General features: G+C 43.7%; 1 protein-coding gene across 1 annotated transcript; it reads left to right on the forward strand.

Moving 5' to 3' along the window:
• The first annotated feature begins 3,528 nt into the window (after positions 1-3,528).
• Positions 3,529-4,461, forward strand: LOC124279782 (uncharacterized protein K02A2.6-like). The gene has a single exon (XM_046715661.1). The coding sequence runs from the start codon at positions 3,529-3,531 to the stop codon at positions 4,459-4,461; it is 933 nt and encodes a 310-aa protein (XP_046571617.1).
• The last annotated feature ends 15,286 nt before the right edge of the window (positions 4,462-19,747 follow it).

Consider the following 19,747-nt stretch of genomic DNA (forward strand, 5'->3'; position numbering starts at 1 on the left):
GGACCAGACAATCCAGTGACCGACGTCATGAGCATCGATCAACGCGGTTTTGATATGATGGCATGCATCAACCAGGTCAGCGCGCCTGACCACCCGAGCCCGTTAAACCACCTCTTACGACTAGCATGTTTTGTTGAAAATCCGTTCTGACCGGGTAGGGCAAATTGAGTCGTCGCATATGATATGATCTTGACAAACATACATTACATAGAGAATACTAAACGAGTGTCTGTCAGATACCATTTATCTTACAACGAGTTGTTTCAAAACGTATTTAACGAGCGAAAGCGAGTTAAATACGTGTCGTATCAGCTATTCTAGTATGAACTGTACAACCCTAAATGGGCCTCTATCCCCAACAGGGCCCCAGTGCTATTTATAGTGTGAGGGGGAATAACTCTGATTGCCCTTGTTCTAGGCAGTTGAGAGCACATGGCCACTGCCTTGCCATGCTTGTTATGTAAGCCCATCTTGAGCTAGAATAAACCCACATACTTCAGTGATAGTTGTCCTTCATATCACCACATGGTGTCAGAAGTGGTTCAAAGCTCATCATGGCAAACTTTCAGATCACTCCACCTGAATCTTTTGACTTTTCTAACCCTGAAAGTTGGACTCGTTGGATCAGAAGATTTGAGAGATACCGGATCACTTCCAGGCTATCTACTAAGGACTCTACAACTCAGGTGAATCAGTTATTGTATCTAATGGGTGCTGAAGCAGATGATATTCTCCCTACGTTTTCTCTCAGTGAGGATCAAGAAAATGACTATGATACAGTAAAGCAGAAATTTGATGATTATTTCTCAGTGCGCAGAAATGTGATATTCGAGAGGGCGAAATTCAATCAGCGATGCCAAAAAGAGGGAGAGCCTGTTGATTCCTTCATCACTGATCTGTATTCTCTTCTGAAAATTGCAATTATGGTTCTCTTCATGACGAGATGATCCGAGACAGAATAGTTGTTGGAATTCGTGATATGAGACTGTCAGAAAAACTCCAGCATGATTCTAATCTCACTCTACAGTCTGCTGTTAGTCATGTGCGCCAGTCAGAAATTATTCACAAACAGCAACCAGTTATTCGTGGAGCTACAAGTAAGCCTGATGTAACTAGCAATTCCAATGTGGAGGAAGTAGTGTCTCCATCAGCAAAATCCAAGAGATCACAGCACAAGCCAAAATCAAAGAAATCTTGTCCATTCATTGATCGCTCCAAGCCTAAACCAACATGCAAATATTGTGGAAAGAATTCTCATCCTAGAAGTGAGTGTCCTGCATCTAATTCTACATGTCGCAAATGTGGTAAAGCCGGACATTGGGATGTTGTGTGTCGAAGTTCTAAATCTAGACTGTCAGAAGTCAGATCTACTCCGAAGTCTCCTACAAATGAGCCTGAGTATGCCTTTGTCGGGATGCTCAGCACAAGTTCATCTCAGCCATGGACTGTAAACCTGAAGATAAATTCATCTGTCACAGAAGAATTCAAGATCGACACAGGGGCTGACGTTACGGTAATTCCGTATGATGTCTACACATCTCAGTATCTTCCCCGTCTACGGAGAAGCGACAAAAGGCTGTATGGTCCCTCAAACTCCTGCTTGAGTGTTGTTGGAAAGTTTCGCGCCAAACTCAAGTGCATAAACAGGGATGTTGAAACAGAACAAGACATATATGTCGCCAGAGGTCTCAAACGTTCTCTACTTGGTAGACCGGCAATCGAAGGACTGCACCTCATCGAACTCATTGATAGTGTTACAGGTGACAAATGGAAGGAACATTTCCCTGAACTTTTCTGTGGATTAGGGAAAATGGAGGGCGAATACACCATCAAACTCAAGGAGAATGCAAAACCTTTTGCAATTTCTACACCTAGACGTGTACCACTTCCTCTCATGGACCGCGTGAAACGTGAACTTCAGTCTATGGAAGACAACGGCGTCATATCGAAGGTCGATGTTCCTACCGAGTGGTGTGCCGGTATGGTAGTGGTTCCCAAGTCCTCGGAAAAAGTAAGGATTTGTGTTGATCTCACCAAACTAAACGAATCTGTGAGACGTGAAAATCATCCACTCCCAGCTGTAGATCACACTCTCAGTCAGTTAAGCGGAGCAAGAGTATTCACCAAACTTGACGCTAACTCAGGATTCCATCAACTCCTATTGTCTGAAGAATCCAAACTTCTCACTTGTTTCATTACACCTTTTGGTCGATATTGCTTTAATCGACTCCCGTTTGGCATTTCGTCTGCACCTGAACTCTTTCAGAAGAGAATGCAACAAATCTTAGAAGGACTGGATGGTGTCGTTTGTCAAATGGATGACATTCTCACATATGGGCGTGACGACAATGAACACGATCAGCGCGTTGAAGCAGTCTTATGCAGACTTCGGGACGCAGGTGTAACTCTCAATAGTGACAAATGTCAGTTTTCCAAATCACAAGTGAAATTTCTCGGACACATCATCGATCAAAGTGGTATTCGGGCCGACCCAGATAAAATCAGCGCTATTTTCGAAATGCCAGAACCACAGAATGTCTCAGATATCCGAAGGTTTCTCGGAATGGTCAACCAACTTGCAAAGTTTGTTCCAAATCTTGCCTCCATCACGCAGCCTCTTCGTGAACTCCTTGTCAAGGACCGACAATGGATATGGGAGGAACCTCAGCGAGCTGCATTTCAGTCAATCAAATCTCAACTCACATGTGCTCCAGTTCTTGGACATTATGACCCAAATGCAGAGACAGTGTTGTCAGCCGACGCATCTTCCTATGGATTGGGTGCGGTAATCTCACAAAGATGTGACAATGGAGTGCACAAACCAATCGCATATTGCTCCCGCTCGATGACAGAGACAGAGAAGCGCTACGCACAAGTAGAAAAGGAAGCACTAGCCATTACTTGGGCATGCGAACGTTTCCGAGATTATCTACTGGGAAAATACTTTCACATCAATACTGACCACAAACCTCTTCTCGCTCTTCTTGGTAACAAGTCTCTTGACCAACTCCCACCAAGAATACAACGATTCAGAATGCGCGCCTCATGGCATATTCATATGACATTTCTCATGTTCCTGGGAAGCAGTTGTATTCTGCAGATGCGCTCTCCAGAGCTCCTCTTAACTTGCCACTCTCCACTGTGGAATCTTGTCTTCTAGCGGACACAAACATCTACGTTGACTCAGTCTTAGCAAACTTACCTGCTTCTGATCAGCCTCTGGATGAAATTCGTCTCAAGTTGCGCCAAGACCCTGTCTGTTCACTCATCATGAAATACTGTCTCGAGGGATGGCCAATTTATACATCTCTTCCAAACTGCACAAGATCTTACTGGCCTTATCAAGGAGAACTTTCCGTGGTCGAAGGGCTCTTACTGTTCGGAAAAAGGCTAGTAATTCCATCTTGCATGAGAGCAGAAATGCTTGATATCATTCACTCTACTCACCAGGGCATAACCAAGTGTCGTGCTCGTGCAAAGGAATCTGTATGGTGGCCAGGACTTAGTTCTCAGATCGAACAAATCGTTATGAGTTGTCGTACTTGTGCTCGTAGTCGACCTAACTCTCATGAGCCACTCATCCCGTCAGAAATTCCTACTCGTCCATGGAGTAAGGTATCCACTGACCTGTTTGAAATCAATTCAAGTCCATACCTGCTTGTCATAGACTACTACTCGAAGTACATCGAGATAGCCAAACTCTCCAGTACAACTTCAGCATGTGTTGTAAACCATCTGAAATCCATCTTTGGAAGACATGGAATTCCTGATATCGTCGTCTCTGACAACGGTCCTCAGTACTCGTCGTACACCTTCAAGACTTTCTCAGAGGACTACCGTTTCAATCACATCACGAGCAGTCCGAGATATCCTCAAAGCAACGGAGAAGCCGAAAGAGCTGTCAAAACCATCAAACAGACTTTGAAGAAAGCGACTGACCCATATTTGGCATTGCTAACTTACAGAAGTACGCCTCTGCAATGTGGTTACAGTCCAGCGCAGTTGTTGATGGGACGTAATCTACGTACAACTCTTCCTGTTCATCCATCACAACTTGAACCTCATTTGCCTTCTTCACAAGAAGTTGATTCATCTTTCAAGCAATCTAAACAGCGACAAAAGTCTGACTACGACTCACGTCACAGAAGTCGCAATCTTCCACCAGTAAAGGAGGGAGATAAGGTGTTAGTTGATGATCCTGAAGCAACTCGGGAAGCCGAAGTATACAAGAAAGCAAACACTCCACGTTCTTACTACGTGAAGTCAGGCGACAATCTCCTGAGAAGAAATCGAAAACATCTTGTATTGTTGCCACCACAACTGCAGTCAACTTCACATCGCTCAGAACTACTTCAATCTCCAGTCTCCACTCAGCCACAGTCAAGCAGTGACATTCCTCCAAACAGTACAGTCACCAGATCAGGAAGGGTGTCCACCAAGCCAAACAGACTTGACCTGTAGTGCAGTGTAGTGTGTGTCAAGCCAGACCAGTGACTTTTAAAGTCTAGGGTTCTAGGGATAAGATAAATCTATCCTAGTGTTCTTTTTCAGCTTATGGACATTTAAATGTGCATGCCACTTAGCATAAAAGTTATTTCTTTGATTATTTCATACACAGCCATGTCCACATTAAGTTACTCGTTATTTCTGGCTTGTTCACTGATAAGTGTTCTATTCTTACAAAGGGGGATGTGGTATCAGCTATTCTAGTATGAACTGTACAACCCTAAATGGGCCTCTATCCCCAACAGGGCCCCAGTGCTATTTATAGTGTGAGGGGAATAACTCTGATTGCCCTTGTTCTAGAATAAACCCACAGTTGAGAGCACATGGCCACTGCCTTGCCATGCTTGTTGTGTAAGCCCATCTTGAGCTAGAATAAACCCACATACTTCAGTGATAGTTGTCCTTCATATCACCACACCGCCATTTGCACTCATGAAGCCTAGCAAAACGTTCCATGTTGATACATTGTTTCAACGAGTGTGTTTTTGTTCTGATTGTCATGGGTGAATTTGATAACATTGGAATCACATAGTAGCTCGAAGTTGGAAGTGGGTCTTCATCATACTGTATCAGTGAAAAATGTCATCTTCATCAATGCATCAAAGAAACAACGAGGCAAATCGATCTCACAATGGACAGGCACTGACGTTATCGCGTCAGGTATTTTTGCAAGACGATACATGACACTTGTCGCATCTCTCCAGTAAAAGTACCAATGTTGTACATTTTGAATATTCGAAGGGAATCCCGGTCTTAATTTCTAACGGCGATTTTCACATAATTGTTTACACAGGTATCACTGATTGTTCGAGCCATTTTGAATTCATGACTGGAAATCTAAAGTGTTAATAAAGGAGTAACAGGTTTCTGTTCGATTGAAGCCCAAGTAACTTATCAATGAATTTTAATCAGGAAAGTAGTCCGTCATAACCTGACCCTAGGTCATCACCATGGAGTAGCCAATCACGGGATTAAAAATCGATCTCACACATATGTGTGATACCAGTTTTCTCACATGGGTTTCTCACCCACGGGTGTGTAAGAAAAAAAAGATTACAGTAGGGCAGCATTTCCAGTATAGAGTAGAAAGAATAAATTAACATCTAAATATTCTACCCTTAAAACACTATACATATATTATGCTACCTTGATCAGACTATGAACTTCTTAACATATTCGCAGTCACTGTCGCAACTAGAATTGTACTACGTGCCAGTGGCTTTTGGGTGTGGAACAAAACATATCCGGGTTAGAATTGGTCTTCAGCAACCCATGCTTGTTGGAAGAAGGGACTAACGAGATCGGGTGCTCAGGCTCGCTGACTTGGTTGACACGTGTTATTGTTGATCACTGGATTGAGTGGCCGAGACTCGATTATTTACATACCACTGCCATATAGCTGGAATATTGCAGAGTGCGGCGTGAAACTAAACTCACTCAATCCAATACCGTCAGAAGTGATAACATATACAGCCAAACACTAACACTTACTGCTATAAAATATATATTGCTGAGTTTAGCGTTTAACTGTACAGTCACAGATTTTTTGTGGAAAGGGTTTTGACAATTTAATTACTAATTACTAGTTACTAATACCAGAAACTAATATCTCTTACAATTTCTGAATGTTAAGCTATTGCCGATTACGTTCCTACTTTTAAAAGAGTATTTTCACACAATAAATATGGATGTCAACCTGTATCATCGTACTGTTCAAGCATATATTTAGTATTGGTTGCCAAATCTATAAATCTATATTATGCTTGATATATTCGTGTCTATCATAAATTGATAAACGTTGTGTTGAACAACATATTTCTTTCCTTAAAAATGGTGATAGTTTCATGACATAAATTTAAATCTTCAAGACATTATATGTCAAGTTTGGTTAATCAAGAATTCACTGTATATTACAGTAGTTCCGTATTTCTTTTTCCGTCATACGAATTGTGAAATGTCACATGAAAAGTGCTTTGTGACATCTCCCTTTCCTATAATAAATATATAAATGACAGAATGACGAGAAATAATCACGAACAAGTTCGATTTCAGAAATATACTATCCCCAAAAAGAAACGCATAGGCGTTTTGTATTTTGAAAAATTCTAATAATTACCTATTGTGCTGAAACAATCATCAAAATTTGTAACAAAAGTGTTGATAACATGATTTTACACAATTGCACAAGTGAAAAGTCGACTTTACCTGAAAATGTTGATTTTGATGAGATTTCTTACAAGAATTAAAAAGTCATCGCCACAACGCAACAGAAATCACCGTATAGTTGAATTGTGCAGCAAAGAGCATGCACCGTCTGGCTATAAATATCCAGATTACTTTCGGAAATCGGCATCCGTTTTGAAGGCGTTTCAAGGTCAAATCACCAAGCCAAGTCTTGACGCTGCGACACGGAACATCGCCATTGAAAGAATGCACGCTGCAGATTACCAATTTCTGTTGCCAGGCGTCTCAATGTTAGTTTGAGCACGATATCACGGCTTGCACCACATTACAACCTAACAGGTATAACAAATGACCGTCCCCGTACAGGCAGACCTCGAGTCACCACTGCAGCCCAAGATCGGTACATCCGGGTACTAAATTTGCGTGATCGTATTGCCACGTGTAATAGCACAGCAACCAGGGTGCCTGGACGTCGGAGGATATTTGGTCAAACTGTACGGAACGGGCTGAGTGAGATTGGACTGAGAGCCAGGAGACCTGACGTCGGGACCATGCTACGTCGTCACCATCGCGCTCAACGTATCCGTTAACTAAAATTATTCACATGGTTGTATAGACACTACCTTCTTCTAAACAGATGTCAAACTGCATTTCTTAAAGTCTATTTGTGGACATTTTCGCATCAGACTTCTGGGTTATGCGTTTTTCTTGTTTGGAATAGTATATATTGGTTTATTTAGAAGTTAGTTTGTGTTCTGTACAATAGTTGATGCCTAAGGTGCGAATCTTGTCAAATACAATTAATGTAATAACTATATTTCATATCATTAAAAGACATTGCTAAAAGTGAAAAATTCCCATAAATATATTGCATCTTGTGTAAAGAAAGAGTCAAATCCAGGTGTATCGTTTTTCTGATATCACAAAAAGTAGACATATCTCATAACGTGAAACAGAAAACGTATACAAACTTTGATGAGACTAACACTGTTCACATACGGCATACCGGCACGTGCCGCACACACACACACTTACATGCACACAGACACGCACCCACAAAGACACATTAAGAAACACACACAAACACATAAAGAAAATCATCATTTTGTTGAACTGCAAGGCATGATATCAGTCACATGCTGGTAACATATCAGTCATATGCTGGAAACATACCAGTCATATGCTGGTAACATATCAGTCATATACTGGTAACATATGAGTCACATGCTGGTAACATATGAGTCACATGCTGGAAACATACTAGTCATATGCTGGTAACATATCAGTCATATGCTGGTAACATATGAGTCACATGCTGGTAACATATCAGTCACATGCTGGTAACATATTAGTCATATACTGGTAGCGTGTTATTAAATCTCTGTATAAGACAGTCCTATAATCTTATTTCACACAGACTTGGTGAAGATAGCTTCAGAGAATGTAATCATGAATGCACGATGTGCAAGACATCCACAAAAAGGGTTAGACTAAATTCAACAAAGGGGGACAACTCCTACGAGACAACATGCACGGATAAGTTTTGCTTCTGTTGAAAAGTAACAGATCAGTCATATGCTGCACAAAATACAACAGCCAACATACCGCCTATCATACGATTATATGTTACAGCGCAATGCACGTATTGGAATCACTCAAGGGGAACCATATATTCACTTTCACGGGTAAACACGTTATTAGGAAGAACTTGCATAGTTTTAAAGTTCCATTTCTGTTGTCTGACGCCGGGATATCGATAAATCTATAATTTTACTAAAAGCGTCGTAAAACCATACTTAATGACTGTTAATCAGTTACTCCGTGTGCTGGTACAGCAGACATTGTTTCGTTGAACTTGGCATGTGTGTGTAGCTCAATATTTCGAGATATGAGACATGTTGTGTTAAATATAGATCATGTGTATACTTCCATGTGTTAATATATCAGGAAATGTTATCTTTGCAAGCGTGTGCGTGTGCGTGTGCGCGCTTGCACGTGTCTATAGTGCTCGGTACTGAGATACCATGCCGCAGTTAACATACACGCCATGAAGACTCCCGGTCCATGTTTCATACGCTTATTATCGAACGCAAGGGAGAGGAAACAGCAAGTAGCAAATTTTAACGTGTTTTGGTACTAATCGAACGGGAATCGACCCACAGAACACCCGTTCTCCAGATAGCCGATTATCTATCCCATGGGCCACATGGATATACACTGTTATGAATAATATTCATGCCAACAAAATGTTTGGAACAAACCCAATCTGACCGATTGACTCCCCTTTGTATGTGTTTGTTTTAGATGCCACCAGTCGGGTATCGTGAGCACTTGGTACCATAGGTTTTGTACAGTGATCCTTAAATATGCCAGTGATATAGCCAGAAACACTTAGTCGAATCAAGATAAGTAGATAGTTATGATGGTTATGGTTTGTCACAGAGAAATATAAAATACGCACTTCGAGCTTTAAGATGTCTCGAGATATGGACGTATCTACATGTGTACATATCAGGTATCGTCACAGATAAATCAAGTAAACGCTTAGTGCTTGGATACATAGATCTGCAGGTATGAAACATATTGATTATTTGGGGATCCACACAATTATCAACAATGCTGAACATGTCTAGAATCCTCATTTAGTTGGGAGACTAACATATATATTTTACAGTTATTCATAACATTCATTTCTAGTAAATGTTTTGATAACCCTTTATAAAAGCACCTGGTGTCATCACTGATTTTCAGGGATTCCTTCACACGATATTCTCCGTTGTTTGCCCTTTAATACTAATGTTGTGACGTTTTATGTTTCGTTGAGATCCATACACTTATCAATAACAAACACTACTTGTGTTATTGCGTAAGGAAACGGGAACATGTACCCTGCCCACTATTTTCTGACGAGGTGTTGACATTGTAGATGAAACTGAGATAACTTGAATTCCCGAGCTCGCTAGGTAGGATTTGAAAGACTTGACTCAGATATGCTTGCCTGACATTTGTTATTAGCCTGGGCCTAGATTTTCGAAGCTCTCTTAGCACTAAGATAGTCGTAAGTGCCATACCCTAACATTAACTTACGACTACCTTAGCGCTAAGAGAGCTTCGAAAATCTAAGCCCTGGTCCTCTTTAAACCCAACAGTCGCAGTATCATTCACAATGTACCTGTTGATCTTAGTCCATAAAAAGAACATTACCCTGCAAATGGTCAATAAAAGTAGTGGCGATGACAAGACCCGGTAGACAGGGTATTTCTGACAGCCATGGCTGTTTTGCTTTTCAGCAGCATACAGCTTGTGATGTTAAAATTTAAACAAACAAGTTTATCAGTTACCTGTAGAACCGGTACAACTGGTTAATACTTGTCTTTTTTACACCGTCAGTGTTCAAACAACATGCACATTCTCCCCACAATGTTAACGCCTGGATAAGTCCATTGAGTATATTTCTTAAACAAAATTGGGTTCAGACGTTGGCATCTTGAGTCAGTATATTTATATTTCTTTAAAGAAATTGAGGTGAAGCTATTTCTTTGTGTGACATGATTATTATCGAATGTACAGAACAATAGATTCAGAAGGATAATAAGTGACACTCGACTGAACATGTTGAAATACTTCTTGCGACTCATATTCAGCTGTTTCTATACAGAACGTTACGGGCACTCTAGGTATGTGAAGAATGTCGAAACGATGTCTTCATTATCACTATCAAGTCTATTTAAGTATAAGTACAGCTGTACAAGTGAAGATCCTGGTCAGAATTGATCTTCAGTAACCCATCCTTGTCTTAAGAGGTGACTAACGGGATCGGGTGGTCAGGCTCGCTGACTTGGTTGACACATGTCATCGCATCCCAGTTGCGTAGACCGATGCTCATGCTGTTGATCACTGGATTGTCTGGTCCAGACTCGCTTATTTACAGATCCCCGCCATATAGCTGGAATATTGCTGATCATGTCATCGCATCCCAGTTGCGTAGACCGATGCTCATGCTGTTGATCACTGGATTGTCTGGTCCAGACTCGCTTATTTACAGATCCCCGCCATATAGCTGGAATATTGCTGAGTTGTAAAACTAAACTCCCTCACTAACAATGTCCAACACCAGGTCAACATCAGGGAATAATCTGTCACAATTGTCCGCCGAAACAGATTCTTCTTGGCGTAAAAGACAACACAGCAGTGACAATTAACAGTTCACTGACGCACACAAAATAAAAACCTGAAACAAATTGCGTATTGTCAGTGATTGCGACGTCCTGATACTTGCTGATAAACTGTAGGTGTAGCAATGTCATGAAGGACAGTTTAACTTCAACCATATGTGATATTTCAGGTGAACACTTGCCTTGCCTTTGCCGTTGTTTGTAACCTGGCAACGGTTGGGCAGGATACGATCACATTTTCGTGAACGTCTTTTATTAACATTGTTTAAAAGGGATTTCAACAACAAAGTTATAAAAGCGCCTTATTCTGCTATGGTCTTTGCCTTCAACATAGATCAATGCTCAATGATACCAAACGGACGTCAAATACATGTGGTTAGCAGAATAAACAGTTGATTTGTTGACTTGGTATAATGTCACAAGATAGTCACTTCGTTACGCAAGTAAACAAATGTAACTTACAGGTATCTTTACTTGATACCAGTTTTAAAACCAATAACAATGCAGTAGGCTCTAATTAATGAGAAATGCATTCACATTTTACCAAGATGGATTTGTATTGTGGGTCACAGTATCAAGTCACACAGGGTCAGCCTTCACCTTCATACATCTTAGTACAAGCTTCATCATACATTGTCGGCCTACATCCTGATGCATCTTAGTATAAGCCTCAAGTCACAGTGTCAGCCTACACCTTGATACATCTTAGTATAAGCTTCAAGTCACAGTGTCAGCCTACACCTTGATACATCTTAGTATAAGCTTCAAGTCACAGTGTCAGCCTACACCTTGATACATCTTAGTATAAGCCTCAAGTCACAGTGTCAGCCTACACCTTGATACATCTTAGTACAAGCTTCGTTATACATTGTCAGCCTACATACTGAAACATCTTAGTATAAGCTTCAAGCCACAGTGTCAGGATAAACCTTGATACATCTAAGTATAAGCCTCAAGTCACATTGTCAGCCTACACCTTGATACATCTTAGTATAAGCCTCAAGTCACAGTGTCAGCCTACACCTTGATACATCTTAGTATAAGCCTCAAGTCACAGTGTCAGCCTACACCTTGATACATCTTAGTATAAGCTTCAAGTCACAGTGTCAGCCTACACCTTGATACATCTTAGTATAAGCCTCAAGTCACAGTGTCAGCCTACACCTTGATACATCTTAGTATAAGCCTCAAGTCACAGTGTCAGCCTACACCTTGATACATCTTAGTATAAGCTTCAAGCCACAGTGTCAGGATACACCTTGATACATCTAAGTATAAGCCTCAAGTCACATTGTCAGCTTACACCTTGACACATCTTAGTATAAGCTTCATGTCACAGTGTCAGCCTACACCTTGATACATCCTAGTATAAGCTTCAAGCCGCAGTGTCAGCCTACACCTTGATACATCCTAGTATAAGCTTCATGTCACAGTGTCAGGATACACCTTGATACATCTTAGTATAAGCTTCATCATACATTGTCGGCCTACATCCTGATGCATCTTAGTATAAGCTTCAAGTCACAGTGTCAGCCTACACCTTGATACATCTTAGTATAAGCTTCAAGTCACAGTGTCAGGATACACCTCGATACATCTTAGTATAAGCTTCATGTCACAGTGTCAGGATACACCTTGATACATCTTAGTATAAGCTTCAAGTCACATTGTCAGCCTACACCTTGATACATCTTAGTATAAGCTTCATCATGCATTGTCAGCTTACATACTGAAACATCTTAGTATAAGCCTCAAGTCACATTGTCAGCCTACACCTTGATACATCTTAGTATAAGCTTCAAGTCACAGTGTCAGCCTACACCTTGATACATCTTAGTATAAGCTTCAAGTCACAGTGTCAGGATACACCTTGATACATCTTTGTAAAAGCTTCAAGTCACATTGTCAGCCTACACCTTGATACATCTTAGTATAAGCTTCATCATGCATTGTCAGCCTACATACTGAAACATCTTAGTATAAGCTTCAAGCCACAGTGTCAGGCTACACCTTGATACATCTTAGTATAAGCCTCAAGTCACATTGTCAGCCTACACCTTGATACATCTTAGTATAAGCTTCAAGTCATAGTGTCAGGATACACCTTGATACATCTAAGTATAAGCTTCAAGTCACAGTGTCAGGATACACCTTGATACATCTTAGTATAAGCTTCATCATGCATCGCAGCCTACATAATGAAACATCTTAGTATAAGCCTCAAGTCACAGTGTCAGCCTACACCTTGATACATCTTAGTATAAGCTTCAACTCACAGTGTCAGGCTACACCTTGATACATCTAAGTATAAGCTTCAAGTCACATTGTCAGCCTACACCTTGATACATCTTAGTATAAGCTTCATCATGCATTGTCAGCCTACATACTGAAACATCTTAGTATAAGCTTCAAGCCACAGTGTCAGGCTACACCTTGATACATCTTAGTATAAGCCTCAAGTCACATTGTCAGCCTACACCTTGATACATCTTAGTATAAGCTTCAAGTCATAGTGTCAGGATACACCTTGATACATCTAAGTATAAGCTTCAAGTCACAGTGTCAGGATACACCTTGATACATCTTAGTATAAGCTTCATCATGCATCGCAGCCTACATACTGAAACATCTTAGTATAAGCCTCAAGTCACAGTGTCAGCCTACACCTTGATACATCTTAGTACAAGCTTCAACTCACAGTGTCAGGCTACACCTTGATACATCTAAGTATAAGCTTCAAGTCACATTGTCAGCCTACACCTTGATACATCTTAGTATAAGCTTCATCATGCATTGTCAGCCTACATACTGAAACATCTTAGTATAAGCTTCAAGCCACAGTGTCAGCCTACACCTTGATACATCTTAGTATAAGCCTCAAGTCACAGTGTCAGCCTACACCTTGATACATCTTAGTATAAGCTTCAAGTCACATTGTCAGCCTACACCTTGATACATCCTAGTATAAGCTTCAAGCCACAGTGTCAGGCTACACCTTGATACATCTTAGTATAAGTCTCAAGTCACAGTGTCAGCCTACACCTTGATACATCTTAGTATAAGTCTCAAGTCACAGTGTCAGCCTACACCTTGATATATCTTAGTATAAACTTCAAGCTACAGTGTCAGGCTACACCTTGATACATTTTAGGATAAGTCTCAAGTCACAGTGTCAGCCTACACCTTGGTACATCTTAGTATAAGTCTCAGGTCACAGTGTCAGCCTACACCTTGATACATCTTAGTATAAGTCTCAAGTCACAGTGTCAGCCTACACCTTGATACATCTTAGTATAAGTCTCAAGTCACAGTGTCAGCCTACACCTTGATACATCTTAGTATAAGTCTCAAGTCACAGTGTCAGCCTACACCTTGATACATCTTAGTATAAGTCTCAAGTCACAGTGTCAGCCTACACCTTGATACATCCTAGTATAAGCTTCAAGCCACAGTGTCAGCCTACACCTTGATACATCTTAGTATAAGCTTCAAATCACAGTGTCAGCCTACACCTTGATACATCCTAGTATAAGCTTCAAACCACAGTGTCAGGCTACACCTTGATACATCTTAGTATAAGTCTCAAGCCACAGTGTCAGCCTGTCTCAAGTCACAGTGTCAGCCTACACCTTGATACATCTTAGTATAAGCTTCAAGCTACAGTGTCAGCCTAAACTTTGATCCATGTAAGTATAAGCTTCAAGCTACAGTGTCAGCCTAAACTTTGATCGATGTAAGTATAAACTTCAAGTCACGGTGTCAGATTAAACGTTGATCCATGTAAGTGTAAGCTCCAACTCACAGTGTCATGTTATACTTCGATGCATTGAAGTAAAACTGATATGAAATATATGCAGTTTCAGCATGTAACCGAAAGTCACGAAGTGCATATCATAATTACCGTATGAAAACATACACTGTTTACCTTCGCAATAGCAATGCCATAATTATCTCTACACTCAACGTTTCATATCTATGTCATATCTACATACAACGAGGGAGGGGTGCAAAGAGAGGAACAGCCAGGTGTGCGAGAAAGGATGGAGACAGGACGGGTGTAAATGATTCAATAACTTTGTCGGCACTTGTGCACGTGCTCCGCGTACACCTGGCTGTTCCTCTCTTTGCAGTCCTCCCTCGTAACAAATAGTGAACTGTGTCAAAATTTTAATGATAGTTTGTTAAACAACTTTTTTAAATTTTAGTACATACATTCTCCAAAAAAATCATAGAGTTGGACTGGTGTTTTGAATATGATCAGTGTTTCATAGAACATAATATGTTTAGTAGTTTTCGAGTTAGATTACAATTTATCTGTCCGCTTTTGAGCCAAACGGACTATGCCAGTAAACTCTTAAAACAGGCTACCATCATTCGGAAAAGCTTGAAATTTGTCAATATACAACCAAATACAACCAACCAACCAACTAGCCAGCCAGCCAACCAACCAACCAACAAACCAGCCAGCCAATCAACCAGTCAACCAAACAAACAAGAGTACTTAAACAGTTGTGAGTGATAGTGACCCCGATGAACATAATGACTAAGTAAACGACACGAGACAGTGTTTTATTTACTTGGTTTGTCGTTCAGGGTATGTGGAAAGAGCTAGGTGGTTGAAGTAGTGTGGTTGGGCTTGTCCGGTAGGTGTTGTTTCGAGGGGTACGGAGAAAGGGCCTGGGGGCTGGAGTAGTGTGGGTGGGCTTGTACGGTAGGTGTTGTTTTGGGGGTATGGAGACATAGTCTGTGGGTTGGATTAGTGTGGGTGGGCTTGTCCTGTAGGTGTTGTTTTGGGGGTAAGGAGATAGGGCCCTGGGGGTTGGAGTAGTGTGGGTGGTCTTGTACAGTAGGTGTCGTTTTGAGGGTATTGAGAAAGGGCCTGTGGGTTGGAATAGTGTGGGTGATCTTGTCCGGTAGGTGTTGTTTTGGGGGTACGGAGAAAGGGCCTGTGAGTTGGAGTAGTGTGGGTGGTCTTGTCCGGTAGGTGTTGTTTTCGGGGTGCGGAGAAATAGCCTGTGGGTTGGAGTAGTGTGGGTGGTCTTGTCCCGTAGGTGTTCTTTTAGGGGTACGTTGAAAGGGCCTGGGAGTTGGAGTATTGTTGGTGGGCTTCTCCGGTAGGTGTTGTTTTTGGGGGTACGGAGATAGGACCTAGGGGTTGGAGTAGTGTGGGTGGTTTTGTCCGGTAGGTGTTGTTTTCAGGAAGCGGAGAAAGGGCCTGTAGTTGGAGTAGTGTGTGTGGTCTTGTCCGGTAGGTGTTGTTTTTAGGATACGGAGAAAGGGCTTGTGGGCTGGAGTAGTGTGGATGGTCTCGTCCTGTAGGTGTTGTTTTAGGGGTACGGAGGAAGGGCCTGTGGGTTGGAGTAGTGTTGGTGGTCTTGTCCAGTAGGTGTTGTTTCCGGGGTGCGTTGAAATGGCCTGTGGGTTGGAGTAGTGTGGGTGGTCCTGTGCGGTAGGTGTTGCTTTAAGGATTCGGAGAAAGGGCCTGTTGGTTGGAGTAGTGTGGATGTTCTCGTCGTTAAGGTGTTGTTTTAGGAGTATGGAGATAGGGCCTGTGGGTTGGAGTAGTGTAGGTGGTCTTGTCCGGTAGGTGTTGTTTTGGGGTACTGAGATAGGACATGGGGGTTTGAGTAGTGTGGTCGGTCTTGTCCGGTAGGTGTTGTTTTGGGGGTACAAGGATAGGACCTGGGTGTTTGAGTAGTGTGGGTGGTCTTGCACGGTAGGTTTCGTTTTGAGGGTATGGAGAAAGGGCCTGTTGGTTGGAGTAGTGAGGGTGGCCTTGTCTGGTAGGTTTTCTTTTTGGGGAACGGAGAAAGGGCCTGTGGGTTGGAGTATTGATGGTGGGCTTCTCCTCTAGGTGTTGTTTTTGGGGGTACGGAGATAGGACCTGGGGATTGGAGTAGTGTGGGTGGTCTTGTCCGGTAGGTGTTGTTTTCGGGTGCGGAGAAATGGCCTGTGGGTTGGAGTATTGTGGGTGGTCTTTTCCTGTAGGTGTTGTTTTGGGGGTATGGAGATAGGGCCCTGGGGGTTGGAGTAGTGTGGGTGGTGTTGTCCTGTAGGTGTTGTTTTTAGGATACGGAGAAACGGCCTGTGGGTTGGAATAGTGTGTATGGTCTCGTCCTGTAGGTGTTGTTTTAGGGGTACGGAGATAGGAACTGGGGGTTGGAGTAGTGTGGGTGGTCTTGTCCCGTAGGTGTTCTTTAAGGGTAACGGAGAAAGGGCCTGGGGGTTGGAGTATTGTTGGTGGGCTTCTCCGGTAGGTGTTGTTTTTGGGGGTACGGAGATAGGACCTGGGGGTTGGAGTAGTGTGGGTGGTTTTGTCCGGTAGGTGTTGTTTTCGGGAAGCGGAGAAATGGCCTGTAGTTGGAGTAGTGTGGATGGTCTCGTCCTGTAGATGTTGTTTTTAGGATAGGGAGAAACGGCCTGTGGGTTGGAATAGTGTGGATGGTCTCGTCCTGTAGATGTTGTTTTAGGGGTACGGAGATAGGGTCTGGGGTTGGAGTAGTGTGGGTGTTCTTGTCCGGTAGGTGTTGTTTTGGGGGTACGGATATAGGACCTAGGGGTTGGAGTATTGGGGGTGGTAAAGTCCGGTGGGAGTTGTTTTGGTGGTATGGAGAGAGGGCCTGTGGGTTGGAGTAGTGTGGATGGTCTCGTTCTGTAGGTGTTGTTTTTGGGGTAGAGAGATAGGGCCTGGGGGTTGAAGTAGTGTTGGTGGTCTTGTCCGGTAGGTGTTGTTTCCTGGGTACGGAGATACGACCTAGGTGTTGGAGTAGTGGGGGTGGTAATGTCCGGTGGGTGTTGTTTTGGGGGTATGGAGAGAGGGTCTGTGGGTTGGAGTAGTGTGGGTGGTCTTGTACGGTAGGTGTCGTTTTGAGGGTATCGAGAAAAGGCCTCTGGGTTGTAGTAGTGTCGGTGGTCTTGTCCGGTAGGTGTTGTTTTTGGGCGTACGGAGATAGGACCTGGGGGTTGGAGTAGTGTGGGTTGTCTTCTGCGGTAGGTGTTGTTTTCGGGAAGCGGAGAAATGGCCTGTAGTTGGAGTAGTGTGGATGGTCTCGTCCTGTAGGTGTTGTTTTAGGGGTACGGAGATAGGGTCTGGGGTTGGAATGGTGTGGGTGTTCTTGTCCGGTAGGTGTTGTTTTGGGGGTACGGATATAGGACCTAGGGGTTGTAGTATTGGGGGTGGTAATGTCCGGTGGGTGTTGTTTTGGTGGTATGGAGAGAGGGCCTGTGGGTTGGAGTAGTGTGAATGGTCTCGTCTGTAGGTGTTGTTTTGGGGGGTAGAGAGATAGGGGCCTGGGGGCTTGGAGTAGTGTGTGGTCTTGTCCGGTAGGTGCCAGAAGGAAAGGTGGAGAAAGGGTCTGGCCGGACCAAATGGACAGTGGCTGGAGGACCCGACCCGGAGGAAGGAAGGGTCTGTGGGAGTGGATGGAGCCGAAGAAACGGAAAAAATGGCCCAGGCTGGTGGAAGGAGCCGGAACAGTGGCCAGGACATGGACATGGACGGCCGAAGAAGGACCCAGGAGTGGTGGAATGGAGAAATGGCCCAGGAAGGAGACACAGGTGAATGGACCGGAGGGACCTGAGGAAATGGCCCAGGAGGAAGGAGGAAGGAAGGACATGGAGAACGCATGGAGGCACGTGGAAGGACCCGAACCCAGTGGAGAGGCCCCAGGAAGCAGTGGAATGGAGAAAGGCCCAGGACCCGAACCAGGAAGGACACGGACATGGCCCTGTGGACCCGGACACGAGAAAACCCCAGGCTGAGTAGTGGACCACAGCAGTGGAGAAAATGGTCAAGGAACAGCCCAGGAAAAGGAACCGGACATGGACACAGGCATGGAGAAATGGCCCCAGGAAGAACCCCAGGACACGGAGGAAACCCCAACCCCAGGCACGAGACAGGAACCAAGGAGGCATGGAGAGGGAGCCCAGCAGTGGCACGGAGGTATGGCCCCAGGACCAGGACACGAGAGAAAGGTCTGTGGCAGGAACCAGGAATGGAGAAAGGCCCAGCACAGTGGAGGACCGAACCATGGAGAAACGGCCCCAGGGCTGGAATCCCAGACCCCAGGCATGGAGGAATGGCCCAGCATGGAGTGGATCCCAGGAAAAGGCCACAGTGGACGAACCTATGGACAATGGGCCCCAGGCACGAGAAAGGGCCCCAGGAAGGAGACAAAAATGAAGGACCCAGGACCGAAATAGCCCCAGGACCCAGGCACGGAGAAAGGCCCCAAGCACACAATGGATAACCCAGGACAGTGGCCCTGTGGCTGAGTCCCAGAACACAAGGAGGCACCGGAGATAGTCCCATGGACCCGAAACGCCCCACATGGATCCATGGAGGACAAGGAGGAAGGACCACCGGAGGACATGGCACAACCCCAGACACGGAGAACGGCCCCAGGCTGAGTGGATGGCCCAGGCACGGACAAGGAACCAGAGGCCCAGTGGCACGGACAGGAAGGAACGGAAGAAAGGGTCTGTGGCTGGAGAGAACCAGAATGGAGAAAGGCTGGAGTAGTGAGGAACCACAGGAGAAATGGCACAGGGCTGGAGGACCAACCAGTGGAACCAGAAAGAGCCAAGGAATAGTCTCTGGGGCTGGGAGTAGTGTGTGGTGGAAAGAACCTGTAGGGAGAAATGGATAATGGAGAACGGTGGATGGTCTTGTTCCAGGAAAAGAAAATGGAGGAACTGGGGTGGAATGTTCAGCATGGAAGAAATAGTAGTGGCCCGAAACCAGAAAGAATGGATGGAGAAGGAAAGGAGGGGACGGAAAGAAAGGTACAGAGAACTGACTGGAGGGTCTTAACCATGGAAAGAGCTTGGTGGAGAAATGGTTTGTTGGAGTAGTCTGGATGGAATCCTGTAGGTGAAAGTGG

This window comes from Haliotis rubra, unplaced genomic scaffold, assembly GCF_003918875.1.
Source record: "Haliotis rubra isolate DU_JTF1 unplaced genomic scaffold, ASM391887v1 Scf256, whole genome shotgun sequence".
Classification (NCBI taxonomy): domain Eukaryota; kingdom Metazoa; phylum Mollusca; class Gastropoda; order Lepetellida; family Haliotidae; genus Haliotis; species Haliotis rubra.

Coding starts and splice junctions, on each gene's coding strand:
- LOC124279782 (XM_046715661.1), top strand. CDS start 3,529: ATGAGTTGTCGTACTTGTGCTCGTAGTCGACCTAACTCTCATGAGCCA.